Here is a 16518-nt window from a genome sequence, read left to right on the forward strand (position 1 = left end):
AGGACTAAACCGGGCAGGCAGAGGACAGGTGCGGGGACTCCAGCTGAAAGAAGAAGGGACATATAAGAGCTGGTCAACTCTCTAAGCGGATCCATCCTCCTTCTAAATCGGAAGACAATCTTCCTTCGGTCAGTCCGCCGAGTTGGTCGGTGTGTTGCGGACGGACCACCACGCTGGCCGAGGCCGTCGGCTGTGTTTGCGAGTGCGTGTTGCTGCGTTTGAGAGAGTGTGTGTCGTTGTGTTTGTGAGTGTGTGTCGGTGCCTCACCATCATGCCAAGGTCTTTCCTGGTGAAAAAGGTGAAACTGGATGATTTCTCCACCGGGGCGGATCTAGAGAACACCTACCGACACAGAACAGACCTCAGCCTCCGGCTGCATGACAAAGGTAGGTCAGACTGCCTTTACAGCCAGGACTAACAGGTGTCTCACAAACATATCGATCTGAGGCGGATGTCGGTAAGGGGTCCTGTTTAAGGAAATAAAACTATACAAACAGGTGAATGTACCTTTGTTCCCCCTTTTTGAGGATTGCGTGAAGACAGCAGGTCGCGATACATACAAGCAGTCTTGCAAATGCACTCCTCTTGCTCCAAAAGTCACAGTCAAGCATATATGAAAGCCATGTCTTTCATTGTTTACATTTATCCAATGTGACATAATCTAATAACATTTATATATCTATATTTAGGCTTTATGATTATTCAGACCAGTAGTGTATTCAAAACTTAATTCAGTGTTGTTGGAAACCCTCCAGGGGACAGAGGCGTGAAGTTATGTGGGCTATAAAGTCAGTACAGAATATCACTGAGTTATCATGTGGGTCTTACTATTCTCGAAGCTTTAAAGACCAAACAGTGTACTGAAATATATCAAAGGAAACCAAAGCGAAGACTTTGAGACTGTATCCGGATTGCAGTGGCTAAACCAGGCTCGATGTAAGCGTTTGGTCCGTTTGAGGTATAGCAGCAAAGCGGAAAGGTCACTTGTGAAATTAACTAAACCAAGCGCTCCCGCCTGTTGAATCGATTCTGGCTCACAGGCAGCTGAGACTTTCCCCTCCCACGAAGGATGAGAAGTAACCCCACACAAAACAATAAAGACAAAGCTGTTGGTGAAATTGCCCTACAGGCGGCAAAGCCTTGTTCGTTGACGCAAATACACATCTCTTTTCTGGATATGATATCAGACTCAGAGGTTGGGGTGCATGAGAACCACGACGTTGGAAAGATTCATAATCTTTAAAACGGAGAAAGAAACTGAACTTTGGTAATCTAAGTTGCCCAAAAGCTGAACAAGACGCGTCGTTCCGATACTAAAGTTGCAGCAAAATAGTCCAGAGATCCTTTGATGTGATAACCCACAAAAACATAAGCAGCGGAAGTGATTATATGTTAAATCGACCCTATCATAGGGTGATTACCGTCACGCTGCATGCTATTTTCCTGTGCACCCTGTCCAGGTGTTACTGTTCCATTTATGCAGTGTTGGCACATTTTTTACAGGAAGGGTGTTTAAAAGAACGCTTGCTTTTATTTGCATGCCTGCAGTTGCTGCTATATCATTATATTTCCACATACAGTAGAATATTAAAGAACCACTTTTCTCTTTTTATGATGAATAATTAAGTGTTTAAAAGAAGCCAAGGAAAACACAACTTAACTCCTCCTGAACCGCAAATTTCCCATTCACAACCCTTCAGGCGATGCGCCACATTTGCCAAAGACTACTGCTTTGCTTCCACCTGTGTGTAACATGCGCATTTCTGTTCTCTTAGCGCAAAGCAGGCTCCGACAAACTCAAACACACACACACACACACACACACACACACACACACACACACACACACACACACACACACACACACACACACACACACACACACACATGCACGTCCAAAGCTGTCAGTGGTGCGTTTATAATGTAGAGGTTAACAAGCGCTGCCAGGTTTGACACGCGATCTGCCGCCTCAGCAGCCCGGTGCAGCAGCGCAGCCTCTCCTGGCCACCTTTTGTCTCCATCTAACGTCTGATGTCAACACCTTTATGCAGCTTCCACATACATCACAGCACAGTTTCAAACCACAACTGTGCACTGCGTTAGGAAAACCAGTCTGCCTGAACGAACTGCCTTCATTTCCCGTCTGTGGTCCTGTGCTTGATGGGAGTGTGTCTTAGGTGGGACCTTGTAGTGGCTGTTATCATGTGTTGACAGATAGGTGTGTCTTATGGGGTCTGTTGTTTCTGTCTTTATATGCTCCTTGCAGAGAAGAAATAGATTGAAATAAATACTTTGGGACAATTTTCTGAAATTCACAACGTCCCATCCAAATCCTCATTCAGACATGTAACATGTAACACATTGGTATTATAATCTTTTTTAAGAAATTAGATTAAAGGTTTTGAAGTTATTCAAAGACATTTTTGAGGAGTGATTTAATATATAAGAGACAAGTTTATAAAGGTAATATACAGTGTTAGTGTCACATTGATGCCTTTGCTCTGAGACAATTCAAATCAATCTACAACCTTCATCAGCTGTGTTTATTTACATGCCAAACTTAGAACCACAAATAATGTGTTTAATCTTGGGATGCATGCTTGTGCCTGCTATTGTGTCAGAGTCAGCTTAACAAATGTAAACAAAACAAACAAAAAAAAGAAAGAAAAGGTACTTATGTACTTTGCTACACAGTGACAAACAGGTTTTATTGGAATGCATGAAGTGAAGAGTGAAATGTTTTTGCTTGTTTAGACTGTAAGAACATACCTTTCCAAATTAGCTTGTATCACGACCAAATGACAGCATGGTAAAACACAGTGATGAGTCAAGAAATAAGTCCAGCAAGTCATGAAAGAAAGATATAAAACTGCACTGATTGGGTGTGTATTGCAGGTCTGCTGTGGGACTGTGCCATGCTGGACATGTTCATGCTGCTGATGCTCCTTTTCTCACACTAAATCAGCTTTTTTTTTTTTTTAGTTCAGGGTCAGGCTGTGCACATCTATCTCTTACAGGGTGAGGGCTTTAACTACACCTCTTGAGGGCTGAGAAGAAATATATTGCTAAATTATTTCTAGACTAGAGTTGCCCCCCCTTAAAAAAATCTGATTTAAAGTAAAAAAAAATCTTCTGACCACAGGTACCCAGGAGGAAAGACAGATGCTCTGTCTTAAAAAAAAAAGGGGCCAATTTAGATCTGAGCAGATGTTTAAAAAGTAGCTACTATTGCCACTGTTCTGCTGATTAGGAGTTGATTCCACGCCTTGCCACATATGCAGGATAGACGCAGAGATGACTCGACACAGTTGGTGCAGCACTACACCAGGACAGATGCTGAAGGACTGCTGCTGTCAGTGTCTCTCACGCACTTTCATTCCTGAAAAAGTACAAAGTTATAGAAATTTATATTTGAATGTTCAGTGAGACGAAGTCAAGAACACTGCAATTACTTAAAAAGAGGACTGTTACATCAAAACACTGTATAATTACAGATGAGCTCGGAGAAAATTTCTCATCCACTGTTTCTGTCAGTTAATGCTCATCTGTTCAAAGGAATAATGAACCCAACTTCTTTCAAGATTTATGGTTGTTTGGTGCTTATTAAGTTAAGATTGTGCAGGGATGATCATTACACTGTCTCTTGAGAAAGATACGCTTTGGAAAAGTCTGTTTCTCATGTCTAACTGCCTAAAGTAGTTTAATGATGTTAATCCAAGTTTACTTATGTGCCTTTCATTCCTTCCACCCTGTGGAACTGACATCTGCAGCCATGAATGCCCATCCTATTGGTTTTTTTCTTCCTCCTTCTCTCATTGGTGGCAGATTCTTGCCATTATGTATTTCTTTTCTTCACAACACATTTTAAATTTAATAAAAGTACTCTTTGTTTATGTCATAGCTGCATCAGTGACACTTTTTGTAGTCAGTTAAACTTCCACCTTACTCTTCGTGCACCTAATACCGCTCCTTTTGTTTCCTTCACCAGCTGGTTACATCAGTGACTACATCAGCCCTGTCGTATATGATGGTGAGAGTGATGGCGGAATCAAGGTGCCCTCTCCTGATCCCCTGTATGATGGCATCCACAGCGACTATGGAGCCCCTGACTCCGAATCTCCCGACAGCCCTGGCTCAGAAATCACGGATGGCTACATCAACGGAGATACCGCAGTGAGCGAGGGTTACACAGTCGATGCCTTCTTTATCACCGATGGCCGCTCAAGAAGGAAAGCGCTTGGCAGTCCAAGGAGCATCCAGAGGCACACCTGCAATGAGTGCGGCAAAACCTACGCCACGTCTTCCAACCTGAGCCGGCACAAACAGACACACCGCTCGCTGGACAGCAAGCTGGCAAAGAAATGCCCGACCTGCGGGAAGGTCTACGTGTCCATGCCTGCCATGGCAATGCACCTGCTCACTCACGACCTCAAGCACAAGTGTGATGTGTGTGGGAAAGCATTCAGTCGTCCATGGCTTTTACAGGGTCACATGCGCTCTCACACAGGCGAGAAACCGTTCGGGTGTGCCCACTGTGGGAAGGCTTTCGCAGACCGCTCAAACCTGCGGGCTCACATGCAGACCCACTCGGCCTTCAAGCACTTCAAGTGCAAACGTTGCAACAAGACCTTCGCCCTCAAGAGTTACCTGAACAAGCACTACGAGTCTGCCTGCTTCAAAGGCCCCTTTTCGCCCCTCAGCCCTCTAGATGCATGACAACCTACAACAGATCAAACAACTGCAGATATAAATTACCATAATCCTTAAAGAGTGAACTGCAGACAATATATTTTTGGTCAGAATATGACCTCGCTTCCCCTCTTTACCCCTCCTCACTTGCCCCCTTCCCCCACCTGACCTCCTTTGGAGCCTGTTCAAGACGATGAATATGATGAAGATAGCACAATTTTTCTCCTTGAGATTTGCCCACTTAAGGATTTAACTGATCGACGCATGCACTTCCTCAAAAACTTTTCACCTCCTCTTCCTCTGTCTGTTCAGGATAGAGACATTAATACTAACACAGCTTCCTCCTGGCATCTAGACATAGTGTAAAGGCATATATTTTGGGACATTGATGAAGATGAGGATGATCACAAAGACAATAGTGAGCCTATAGCTACGAGTTTTCTCCCTGCACTGAGACGCAGTGAATTTTTCATTCTGATTTTGCTTTTTGGGAGAATAATAGTAATAATTATAGTAATAATATTGATAATAATAATGCTCAGCTGCACCAAGTGACCATATTCTTTCCACTACTGAGGTAAAAATGACTATTTATTTATTTATATTTGATTTATTTATTTATTTTGGCATTTTCTTTTCTATTTTTTGTCGTATCTTTATACTTGATTTGATAAAAACAAAGTGATATTATTTATTTGCACTTTAAGTTCTGTATATGTATGTAGGATATTTGCCAAGCTCTTTTACTACAGGCCAAAGCATATGTCACTTATTTGAGTACTATTTTTTTTTCCTATTATGCTGTTTACCTTCTTTCTTATCAACGTTACTGCATGCAAAAACAAAAAAAAAAAAAAAAAAAGAAAAAGGAAAAAAAAGAATAATAATGAAACCTATGCCAACATCATAAAAAGCTTATGATTTTTTGCCAAATTCCTATAGATAGAACCCGAGGGCAATATTTTTCTCTTGGAGCCTCCATAGGACTCTTTAAAAGCAATAATCACCTAATGCATGGTATTTTATGATGAAGTTATGAAGTATTACCTACTACTGTATAGCAGTTTAAAAATCAGGTATGTTTTACTTCACCTATAGTCATAAACAGAAAAGTACTAATATTACAGACATCAGGGAACATGCCAATGTAGTGTTAGAGTAACAAAAAGAAAAGTCCTGTCTTTCCTCTCTTGTTATGCACTGCCTGCCTCTTAGTGAGTAGAACTAACGTAGGATGTAGGCTAGAGAGGCTGGGATCAGCTGCCTGCTGGGTGGGAGGCCTATTGTAGGATAAATGGAGTGTAATGCAGACAGACTTGTGCTAAGCTAAGTATGACTTTGAACAACTAAGAACAACAAGAAGGGGACTAGGTTTTAGAGTTTTCAGCATTTCACTGGGGTTGGAAAGCGATCTTTTTGCAGAATTCTGTGGTTGAGCAGAATGACAATTAAACATGTTGAAAACGTATTTCTTGCAGCATGCAACTAAGTAATGGCACAGCATTTTTATAAGCTTAACATACCTACCATATCTTTGTCCTGACATGAACTAAACAAACAACAAGGTTAAAATAGCAGTTAAACTGAATTTTCATTGCGATGAGCAAAAACAGAAGAAATCATGTAATTGTCAGTATGCCTCCAGGAGGAAACCAAGGTTGATGCATTGCTGAAGTTGGACTGAGGTCAACTTTGTCTGTAATGCATTATTCAGCGACCCCTTCAGAGCGCTTCCGCACCATAAATCGTGCATTCTTCAACCACAGAAGCAGCACATGCTTTGGCTGGATGGTCTGATTACAGCTTAGCTGTTCCAGCCCCACACTGTAGCTGCATGAGACAGTCCTGATTATTCTGCAGTAGGCCTTGCTCACCCCCACTGGGCCAACCATAGGCTAACCCTAGGAGTGGCATACCTACAGACAGGCTAACTCTAATCAACCCTGACCCCATAGATAATTTACCTTTTGATCTAGGTGGTCAACACCAGTGTTGCTGAACCCAGTTCTCTGCAGCTCAAAAAACCCTTTCCACAGATTCATGGAGCTTCCCAGGAGACAGACTGAGGACACACAGATATTCACTGAATATGAAGTTATATTTTATGTTCTTCTGCCACCCAAAGCAGCATGTTATTGTAAGCTTGCACAGAAACATTCAAATAATATATGTGCACAAGTGCATGGGTGCATGCAAGCACACGGGGCCAGCAGATCAGCCATTAAAAGCATCACAAAATCTGTCAAGCTTTAGCAAATATAAATGAATGAATTTTTCATTCAGATATGAATATTTGACACTATAAGCTTTGATAATTGCTCTGCTTCAGTCCTCTGAACTTAAAAACTCTACAACACTTCACAGGGATTTTTTTCTTTTCAGCACAAGCAGGCAAGACAATCTTTGTCTGTTACAATTAAGATCTTTCAAAACCTGCAATGTGATGCACAACTTGCACAGAAATGAATGTTTTTTTGTCCTGCCCAGTACGTGCAGATCTTGTCTTTATCACTGTCCGAGCAACTTTTGTGATGCAATTACTTGAATGGTGTCAGATGACTTGTATTAGAGCTCCAAGATGTTCGGACTTACATCCTTTTATGTATGTGATCTATCAAAGCAGGCAAAACTTCAAATTAGATGCTTAAACATGCCTAATACACAATATTGTCATTAATGCATAAGACTGCAAGTCAGCATCTATGGCAGTATTTTTAACTCCTGATTATTAATTACAAACAGGATTATTGTGTATTAACACTCATGTTGCAGTTTTGCCTGCAATCGACATGTCTTGTGGGTATTTGGGTTTAAGTTCTGTGGCAGGTTAGTGGTTTTAGAGCAGGAAAGTTGTGTTGTGAGTCTGTTTGCCTGCGTCTGTCTCAGAGTGAGCTCCAGGTCTGATCTCTTTTAAGCACTTCCATTGTAGTCATCTCCACCTTAAAGAAAGTAGCACAATGAAACTAACTAGAATTCAGGTAGAGAAGATTAAAATCATAAAAGAAAAAAAACTTGTACTAGCTTGACCTCTCTTCTTTTTTTGTATTTCCAAGTTAAATGATGATGATAACCTAAATAATCATTTATTGCAAGAGGGTTTGTAAAGAATCCTTTGGATTGAGACATTTTTACTGCTGTATAGCGATATCGGACACACCTTATCGCAGGAGATCGGGATCTCTGTTGTAGAGTGAGGATCTCCTGTGTTTTTTTTGAGCCAGTATTCAGACGATGTAAGCACAACGAACACAAAGCATTTTGTGGCACTTCATAATAAAGAATAATCTCAACCAACCAAGGCAGTTTGTGGCAGTTTTGTGTTTTGTCTTAAGATATTTTTAACACTCATGACATTCTGCTGTAAGACAGGAGTCTCTCCTGTTCAAGCAGCTTGTAACGAAACAAATGCTAATATGGTAAGTTTAGCGTTTCAGTCAAAGGAGCACTTAGTTCATTTACAGAACAGAATAACACTCTTAGGCAAACAGCTCTTTCTTTGCATTACCTTTGTCAATATTGTATGTTTAAAGAAGGTCAACATTAATTCAGTGTGCTTATCATTCTTTAAACTGCCTGGATGAATAAATACTGCAAACTGGTGATCCTCATGCATTTGTGCATTAATTAAGGTAACACTGAAAGCTATGTGGAGCTTTGCTTAGTGTAGAAATGTTTCTGGATTGATACTCAGCAACATGTGATGTCACATTTTCCATCTAGCAGCCAGGTCTAATGTTCATTTGTTTCACACAGCAGTCCATTTATTGTCATATGTGGACACAATATGTAAAACACTCCAGAATGCCTTTAGTGAGTGTTTTTTTTATGTTTTAATGGCATAGTAAGGATTTTCTCCCATCATTTCATCCCACTGATTAATGTGAAGAAAGTAAAATCCAGTCCTGTTGATTTACACACAGTTCAACTGTTTCCTCATGACTCTGCCACAAAATGAGAGGACTACGTTGTCAGTAACGCCAGAATTGATTTAAATGTTTGCAGATGAAACACACTCACAGCCATGATACTATGACCTCCTGCTTGTTTTTGTATTTGCCCCCCTTGTTCTGATAAAATTCCTTTACAGTGTCTGGTGATGTCACGTGGTTTCTGCAACCAGAACATTGTCAGTAGAACTTTTTTTGTTTCTTGAAGTGGAACCGCTGATGGTTGGACTTGTTTCTGTGTAAATGATGGGTGTGGATCACGTGTGGATCTGGGGATTGTGGGTTCAGCCATATGTGCTGTGTTGTGTGAGCAGTGGGGTGAACAGTCCTGCTGAGGAAGGCTGCTGATGTCAGAGAGTGCTTGTTCGCAGCAGATGCTTTGAGTGTTTGGACCAAATGTTCACCTGCAGAAATTTGCAGAAAATTTGGAGGAAAAATAATTATAAATGCTTTTAAAATCACCTCTCAGTGGTTTTGATGCTATTTATTAGTATCTTTGAGCCCTTGCTGATTTGTGGTACAATAAAGTTACAACAAAGGTCAACTTTTGGAGTTTAAAAGACTTTACATGAAAGAAATCTGTGGAACCGCTGTCTTTCTTAATAGTTTGGATTAATCTCAGTAATGATCTTGGATTTACCTTGGCTGCTGTCAAAAAAGATAATGGTTTTGTTTAAAACATTTGTCACACCATGTTGCTATGTGTTACGGTTTACATCCTACCGCTGTAGCCGACCTCCATGATTGGGAGCAAGATCCTCCTGTGTTTTTTATTTCTGGTATTTCTGGCACAAAACACAGCTGACTTTCATAATTCTTACAATGAAATTTCAATATATATTTACAGCATAGAAACCAACCATCTTTTCCCATTGCTGGCTAACATGTAGTAGTAAGAACTGCAGATTCTGTTTGGCTGTCATCAGTGTAACTTTTGGGGCGTGCAGCAACTTTGCGTCACCGATGTAAAAGTTCATGGAGAGCAGAATTTCAACTTTTGCTGGACTGAGTGCAAAAGTGGAATAGCTGATTATGGGGGGATATCATAAATTCTGTGAAAAAAAAACATAACCAAACAACTTAGAAATGTGTTTCCTTTTTCATTGATCTGTCATTTCAATTTTGCTTACAATTTCTAATCACTTCCATTGACTATGTAAAATGACTGACAATTCAGAGCTACAATATCCTATTCCATCATGTCCTGTGGGATGTATCTCATCCTTTAGTGAAGTAGCAGCCCAACCTTGCTCTTATAAGCACAGATACTCCAAATCTATTGTTGCTATGCCAACACCTGTGGTATCCTTGGCAATAAACTATGTACAGTATCTATAGTACAGCAGCTTCAACAGAGACACAATGCAGACCCTTGCAGCTTTATGAAGCAGTTTTTTTCTTGTCAGCCCTCAACCGAATATTGGTTTCACAGCAGTTGCAAAAAGTCAGAGCAGCGACTGCCCACACTCATGAATCACCTTCTTCCCTCTCAGTCCTGTCTTCAAACCTCTCCTCTCCTCATCTTTCCCCCCTCTCATCTTTTTACATCATTTTCCTCTTTCCTCACATCTGTTTTCTCCCTTCTTTTCCAACCACCTCTCCTTTTCCATTCCTGCCGAGTCAAACCAGGCCATCAGGCCTTTGAGGACCTGAAAGTAATTTAACTCCTGGTAGATAATAAGTCTTAGAATATAGCTCCTCTCAGATAATAAGCTTTATCACTTGATTGCTCTGCACGCTCCCCACTGTCTTTAGATTCATGTCCAGGGACCTACTCAGGCGAATCACACTACTTCTTTCCTGGCAACCAAATTAACACTGCATGCGTGCGTGGTCGTGTATGTGTGGATTTGTCAGGGACTGCTCATTACGAGGGACCGCTGAGGGTGCAAAATCTAATAGCAAAGGTCAGTTTCAAATAGTGTCAGTGACTGAATGGTGACAATAGTTTAACAGTTGAGATTGAACGTCTGTGAAATCAACCTCTGTCCTTTTCATTTTTAATTTCAGTTTAATTTTGACCAACTTTGATAACCAGACATCCAGTAAATCTATTTCTTCACTGGCCTTCTTGTCCTCGTTATTTACTTAAAACTTTTTCCTTTGCTTCACTGGTTCTCCTTCTCCTCCTATACAACCCCCTGCCACCCAACCCACCTGTGCAATATCTACTAAACCTACTAGATTGCATAGCAGGGATAAAATCATAAAAGATCAGAAGTAATAAATACAAACTACACAGGAAAAGTCAATGGAAGTGAGAATGTACGGCTCTTTTATAAATGTAGATTGTTTAGAAACTGAAACTATTGTTGGTGCAGTTAAATGTGCTGAGTATGTTTCAAAGACTGAGAAAAACCTGTAAAGCTTTAATTTTCTTTGCTCGCATTGATCAGGGTAGAGCTCAATGTTAATCTTAAGATGGCAGCAGAGCTTGCACAGAGTTAAAAGGACTTTGAGCAAACTTAGTGTGCTGCTTCAGCAAAATCCTGTTTTTAAGGTTCTTGCTGACTCATGCAGGTGTGAAGTGAATTATAGTGAGAGTTTATTGAGACCCAAATAAACACATCCATTGTAAGTAATAATACAATTTTTAAATCTTCCAGAGTTAAAGAGAGAAAAACTCTATCTATTAAGACTTCAATTACCTGCACGGTGGGGTCAGATCCAATGAGATAAAACAGGTATTGTAGGATCAGCAGTGGGGCATGTGTAGCTTGTTTTCAAGGCAGGAAACTCCTCTCTGCTCCTTTCTTCCACTTCCATTATCTCTCGTTGTGTCTCCTCTCATCTATGTCATCCCTCCCAATGCTCAGGCTCGTTTCTATTAGGCAGAGCAGTAATAAGCTCGGTTTACATTTAGTTCAGTTATGTCATCTATTAAAACATTACGTTCATCATGAATTGTGCTGGAAAAACACACATTCATTTAGGAAACACTTCAAATAATCCAAGGGCGAGTCAACAGGTGAAAAAAGTAAAGAAAAACATAACAAGTAAAGGAAAGAAAGAAAGTTTAATGAATTATATCTAAACTTTTGCTTGGTAGATGTTATATGACAAAAGGTGACTGAACTGCACACATTCAGAGCAGAAATGTAATTTTTGGATAAAACAAGACTTTGTTGAGCAAGAGTGGGATGTTATAACAGAAAATGTTTGGGATATTTTGTTTTATTACACAATTTAATTTAATGTAATGAAATTCTTCAGAATAAATATTTTACAAATCTGGGTGTAAATGACATCCGAAAAACTTGTACAAATAAGTAGGTAAAATGACAATAAAATGGATATTGTTGGCGAAGACAGTTAAAATAAAAAAGATCTTCATTGAGATCAGAGCCTTGAAACATGACAGTTTATCATGTCAGCATCAGAAAGTACGTTTTTCTTTAAAGTGTTTTACTGAATAGCTTAAGTTGTTCACTCACATCAGGGCTTTTTTTTTTTTTTTTTTTTTTTTTTTTTTTTAAAAAAAGCTTTCAAATTGTTTTTTGTTTAAAAATTCAAAAACTAAGACATTATCCACTGTATGTCTGATGAGTTGTACACAAACAGATCACAGTGAAAAAAAAAAAAAAAAAAAAAAAAAAAAAAGATAAATTTGTGTTTTGGAAGACAAATAATGGTTTGCTAGTAGTGTGTCACTAACAAGTTAACTAATAGTATAAAACAATCCTCTTTTTTTTTTTTACGTGCAAATGTACATCTAGTTTATGTCAGGGAGCGACATACCAACTTATTGCCAATAAAGGCACAATATTGCATTCTTGTTTCAAGCGATATATTTTAAATGTAAAGAAATGAGACAGATAGTTCTCTCAGAGCTACCATCTTCATGGACGAGGCGATCCTGGACCAGCTAGACATTACTCCATGTGGACCAGTGAAAAATCAGTGTGTCTTCTTTATAGATGAGATTTTTATCCGCTTTCTGCTGTGAACTAGTGAGTGGTAAAATATATGTTTTGGTGTAGCTACATCTTCCCCATCCTCTCCAGACAGGCATGCTGTTGAAAGCAAAGTAGTATAGGACAGAGTTGTGAATGTTCTCACCACTTCCCAGTCTATTTGTAGAAATGTCAGCTGTCACCAGAAACATCAGCAGTCTGAAGACAAGCGCTGTTCACAACTGTGTGAGCTTGAGGTGCAGAATGAATGGGGGAGATGTTAAGCTGGTAAATAAACATTCTCAGTGCAGCCTTCTCAGTTTGTCATGTTGTAACTAACGAAGCTGTAAAATTCAGCCAATATAAATGTATAAAACAGATTGTATTGCTATATGATTAATATCCTAATTTCTCTTTCTCTAGGGATAAAAAAACAAAACAAAACAAACTTCTTTTGGCGAGACTGCTGGCAGATTCACACGTTTATTTCAGGAATACTTGTTAACAGAAATGAATAATATTAAAGCAAAAGAAAAAAAAAATGCAAGATGAAAAAGAATTACTGCAAAAAAACTTAGAAGCCAAAGTGACATTTAAAGACCAAGATGCATTGTTCACAATAGAAGCAGCAGGCCCCACATAATAGTGACCAATAATTACCAACACAAAAAAAACATAGATGTACAGATGTGCACAAGTGTGTATTCAACATACTGAGGCATATGTACACAGTTTTGTGTTAATATGTGGCCTGTCTGTATCTGTGTTCATCATTGTTTGGCTGCAGGTGATATGGCTCACCTGCAGCAGGCGATTCGCTGTTTGGGCATTAAGACACAACTGCTCCGAGGCCAGCTGCAGGGTTGGAAAATAACATACCTAAGAAAGCATATATTTGTCAAGCAATGTCAATCAGACATTTCACTACTCTATAAGCAGGATGTGTTGTTTTTGTCAGGGTAATATAATTAATTAAAAACTGGACTCCAGGATTTGTAACTTGGAATTGTGCCGACAGCTGGTTTGACTCGTCAGCAGCAGTGATAGTTGTGTTCACAGTGACAGGAGATGCTAATGTGTTTTATTTATGGTGCGAAGTTTACTTCATTCAATTGCAAAAATAGGTGCAACCAGTTTTGCTTTTTTTTTTGTAATTGCACAATAATATACAACCCCTACTTGCTGAACTAGTCATGATAATCATGTAATTTCAATCAGAGATGTTGCATCAAGCCGTGGAGCCTGAGAGCAGAAGCTGCAGAAAAATACAAGACCTTCAACACAAATATGCAAAGAAAAAAAGTCAAACTGGGAAGTCAATTAAAGGTTCATGGCTTAATTCTTGGCTGAATTCTTTCTGTGTGGAGTTTGCATGTTGTCACTTTGCCAGTGGGGGTTCTTAGCTTCGCATGCAGCCCAAAAACATGCATGCTTTGTTGTTGGTGATAGAGTAATGAGCTGAAGTGTATATGTCTGCTTGTAACCACTTTGGACTGTCCAGGCTGAACACTGACTCTTGCCTGGTGACTGCTGGGAATATCTCCAGCCACCCCACACAATGCTGATTTAAAATACACAGGCTTGTAAAATTAATGAAAAGGGGGAAGCTCGGAAACGTAGATCAGTATAAAAAATAACCCTTGAAAACACAATTCCAGCTGGGGGTTCAGTGCAAAGCCGAATCTCACAAGTTTACATGATTTAATAAAAACATTTCGGATTTCATTCACTGAAAATCTTTTTTAAAGCTGACATCTTCAAAGGGCAAACTGATATAAGCCTGTGGATGCTGAGTTTAAGGAGAAGAAAGGGGGATTGGTGGGTAGTGTTGAACCTCTGCCCTTTAAACACACAGTCCATAGTTCTTTCATTTTATTTCTGCTATTTCAGTACTTCCAAAGTTACTTACTTTTCTACAACCCCCAACTTGCTTAGCGGTAGAAGTATGATAGGTTTTACAAATTCGACTTATATTTCCGAGCTTGCATTATTGAATTGTACTTGGAAATTAAACTGAGACTTCTAAATTTGGACTTGCAATTTTATATTGTACCTGTAGAACTTCAAATATGGTTTGTTGTTTGTTTATTCATTTGTTTCAAACCAAATTCACAATTTGCAAAAACAATTTTACAAAAACAATTTTACAATTTTTTTTTTTACAATTTTGGTTTGAAAAGGGGGATGGGAGAAGCAATGCTTATTTTAGTCCACCCCCTTCACACACCACGCAGCATAACACAAAACAAAATTACAAAATTTACACAATAATCAACACAGACAAGACAAGACAAGACAATGACAAAGACAGGCCCAACGCACTCCCGACCGCCCCCCGCTCTTCCCGATCACATGACTTCAATACATTTTAACATGTTGTTATGGTGATAACAAAGTTACAAAGCTCCACATTTGGGGAGGTTGGAGTAGTAGTTGCAGCAGGTCATGCAAACATGTAGCAGTAATGGTGAAGACAGCAAGGCAGTATCATGTATAAGTATAAATATGACTGCTTGTTGCTACAGCCAAGCAGTTTTGGAGCCAGTGGTGAGTCATAAATGAAGAAGCTAGTACTGATGTAATCATGCTGCCTGAACACAACACTCTATCAGCAATGAAGCACAAATGACAACATTATGATGTTGAAACCACATATGCACACACAACACACAAAAAATAGCAGAAATTATTCATTATTTCTCTCAAAAATTTATAGCTGTCTTTATTTGACTTGGACACTGAATGAGAGAAAGGGGCTGCCTCTGAGCTTTGTAGTTAAGCAAATACTCCCTCGGAGAGAGCAAGAGAAGGAGAGAAAGAGAAAGAGAGTGGGAGGAGAGAAGAGGAAGAGAAGGAAATGAGACAGACAGAGACGTAGCACTCGGGAGCAGAGAAGAAAGCGGGAGACAGAGAGTGAGAGGGGAGGAGGTAGCTCAGGGAGCAGAGGAGGGAGACTTGACCCAGATTGGGAGCCTAACAGCAGCAGCAGCAGCAGCTGAGTGAGCCGGTGAATGTTTAATAGCGGCAACCACTTGCACGCTGACACACACATACACACATTATCACAAACACTGAGAAACACACAAACACTGTTGACTGGGACTGTTGCTGGAATGAGGCTCAGACCTGTTGAATTTACTTCACATATGAGGAATAAGAAACCGAGTCATGTCATATCAAGGCTTCACTGGTGATACTGGTGAGTGATACGATCAGCGGAGTCCATTTCTGTCCTGCATCAGCACTTTTTATATTGATGTCCAATATGAAAATGATCCATCCAGCATTGTATCATTTACATATTTACTGTATTTCAGCACTGCAACAGTTTCCCTTTACAGATTCAGTATAAATACTGCATGAATACAAATATGATGCTTGTCAGAATTATCAGTAATCCTGAATTTTAAGCAACAAACTTTTAATGTCTCGTAAAATAAATGCAAAACTTCCCATAGTGCAATACTGAAAAGTATGTTTGAAAAATAAGGAATAGAAACACTTTTATTGAACGAAATGAAATTGCAACAATTTAAATACTAGGGATGTGAATCAAAAGTTAAGACCAAAAATAATATCTTTTTCGATGAAGAATTATTCTGTCTTTGATGGTATTATAAATTCTAATGTATTTTTTTTTATTAGATTCAGGAGCCAGCAACTGATATGAGATGATACCTCATGCTGATTTAACACAATCACTTCCATTTACATCCTATCTCACAAAGCAACAAAAATTTAAATCTAATTTTATTTCTGAGCTCAAACAGACATTTAAATGAAAAAAAATCTGAAAGAAAATCTGAAAGAAACGCTGGCACCTTCTATACACAGAACCAGTCAAAGGTTGGACACACTTTCCTACTGGATTTAATGGGAAAAGGTGTCCAAACGTTAGACTGGCACTGTATTAGGAACCTGTATGACTACTATACTAGTCTACAAGGTGCCAAAGTCAACTACTATTTAAAACAAATGATTGTGTTTAG

General features: G+C 39.4%; 1 protein-coding gene across 1 annotated transcript; it reads left to right on the forward strand.

Moving 5' to 3' along the window:
• Window positions 1–271: 271 nt before the first annotated feature.
• On the forward strand, window positions 272–4716 carry LOC306756082 (transcriptional repressor scratch 1-like; the record flags this gene model as incomplete). The annotated part of the gene is made up of 2 exons (XM_079240732.1): window positions 272–386; window positions 3989–4716. The coding sequence occupies 2 exons, from the start codon at window positions 272–274 to the stop codon at window positions 4714–4716; spliced, it is 843 nt and encodes a 280-aa protein (XP_079096858.1).
• Window positions 4717–16518: the final 11802 nt, after the last annotated feature.

This window comes from Telmatherina bonti (genome assembly GCF_933228915.1).
Source record: "Telmatherina bonti genome assembly, chromosome: 5".
Taxonomy (NCBI): Eukaryota; Metazoa; Chordata; class Actinopteri; order Atheriniformes; family Telmatherinidae; genus Telmatherina; species Telmatherina bonti.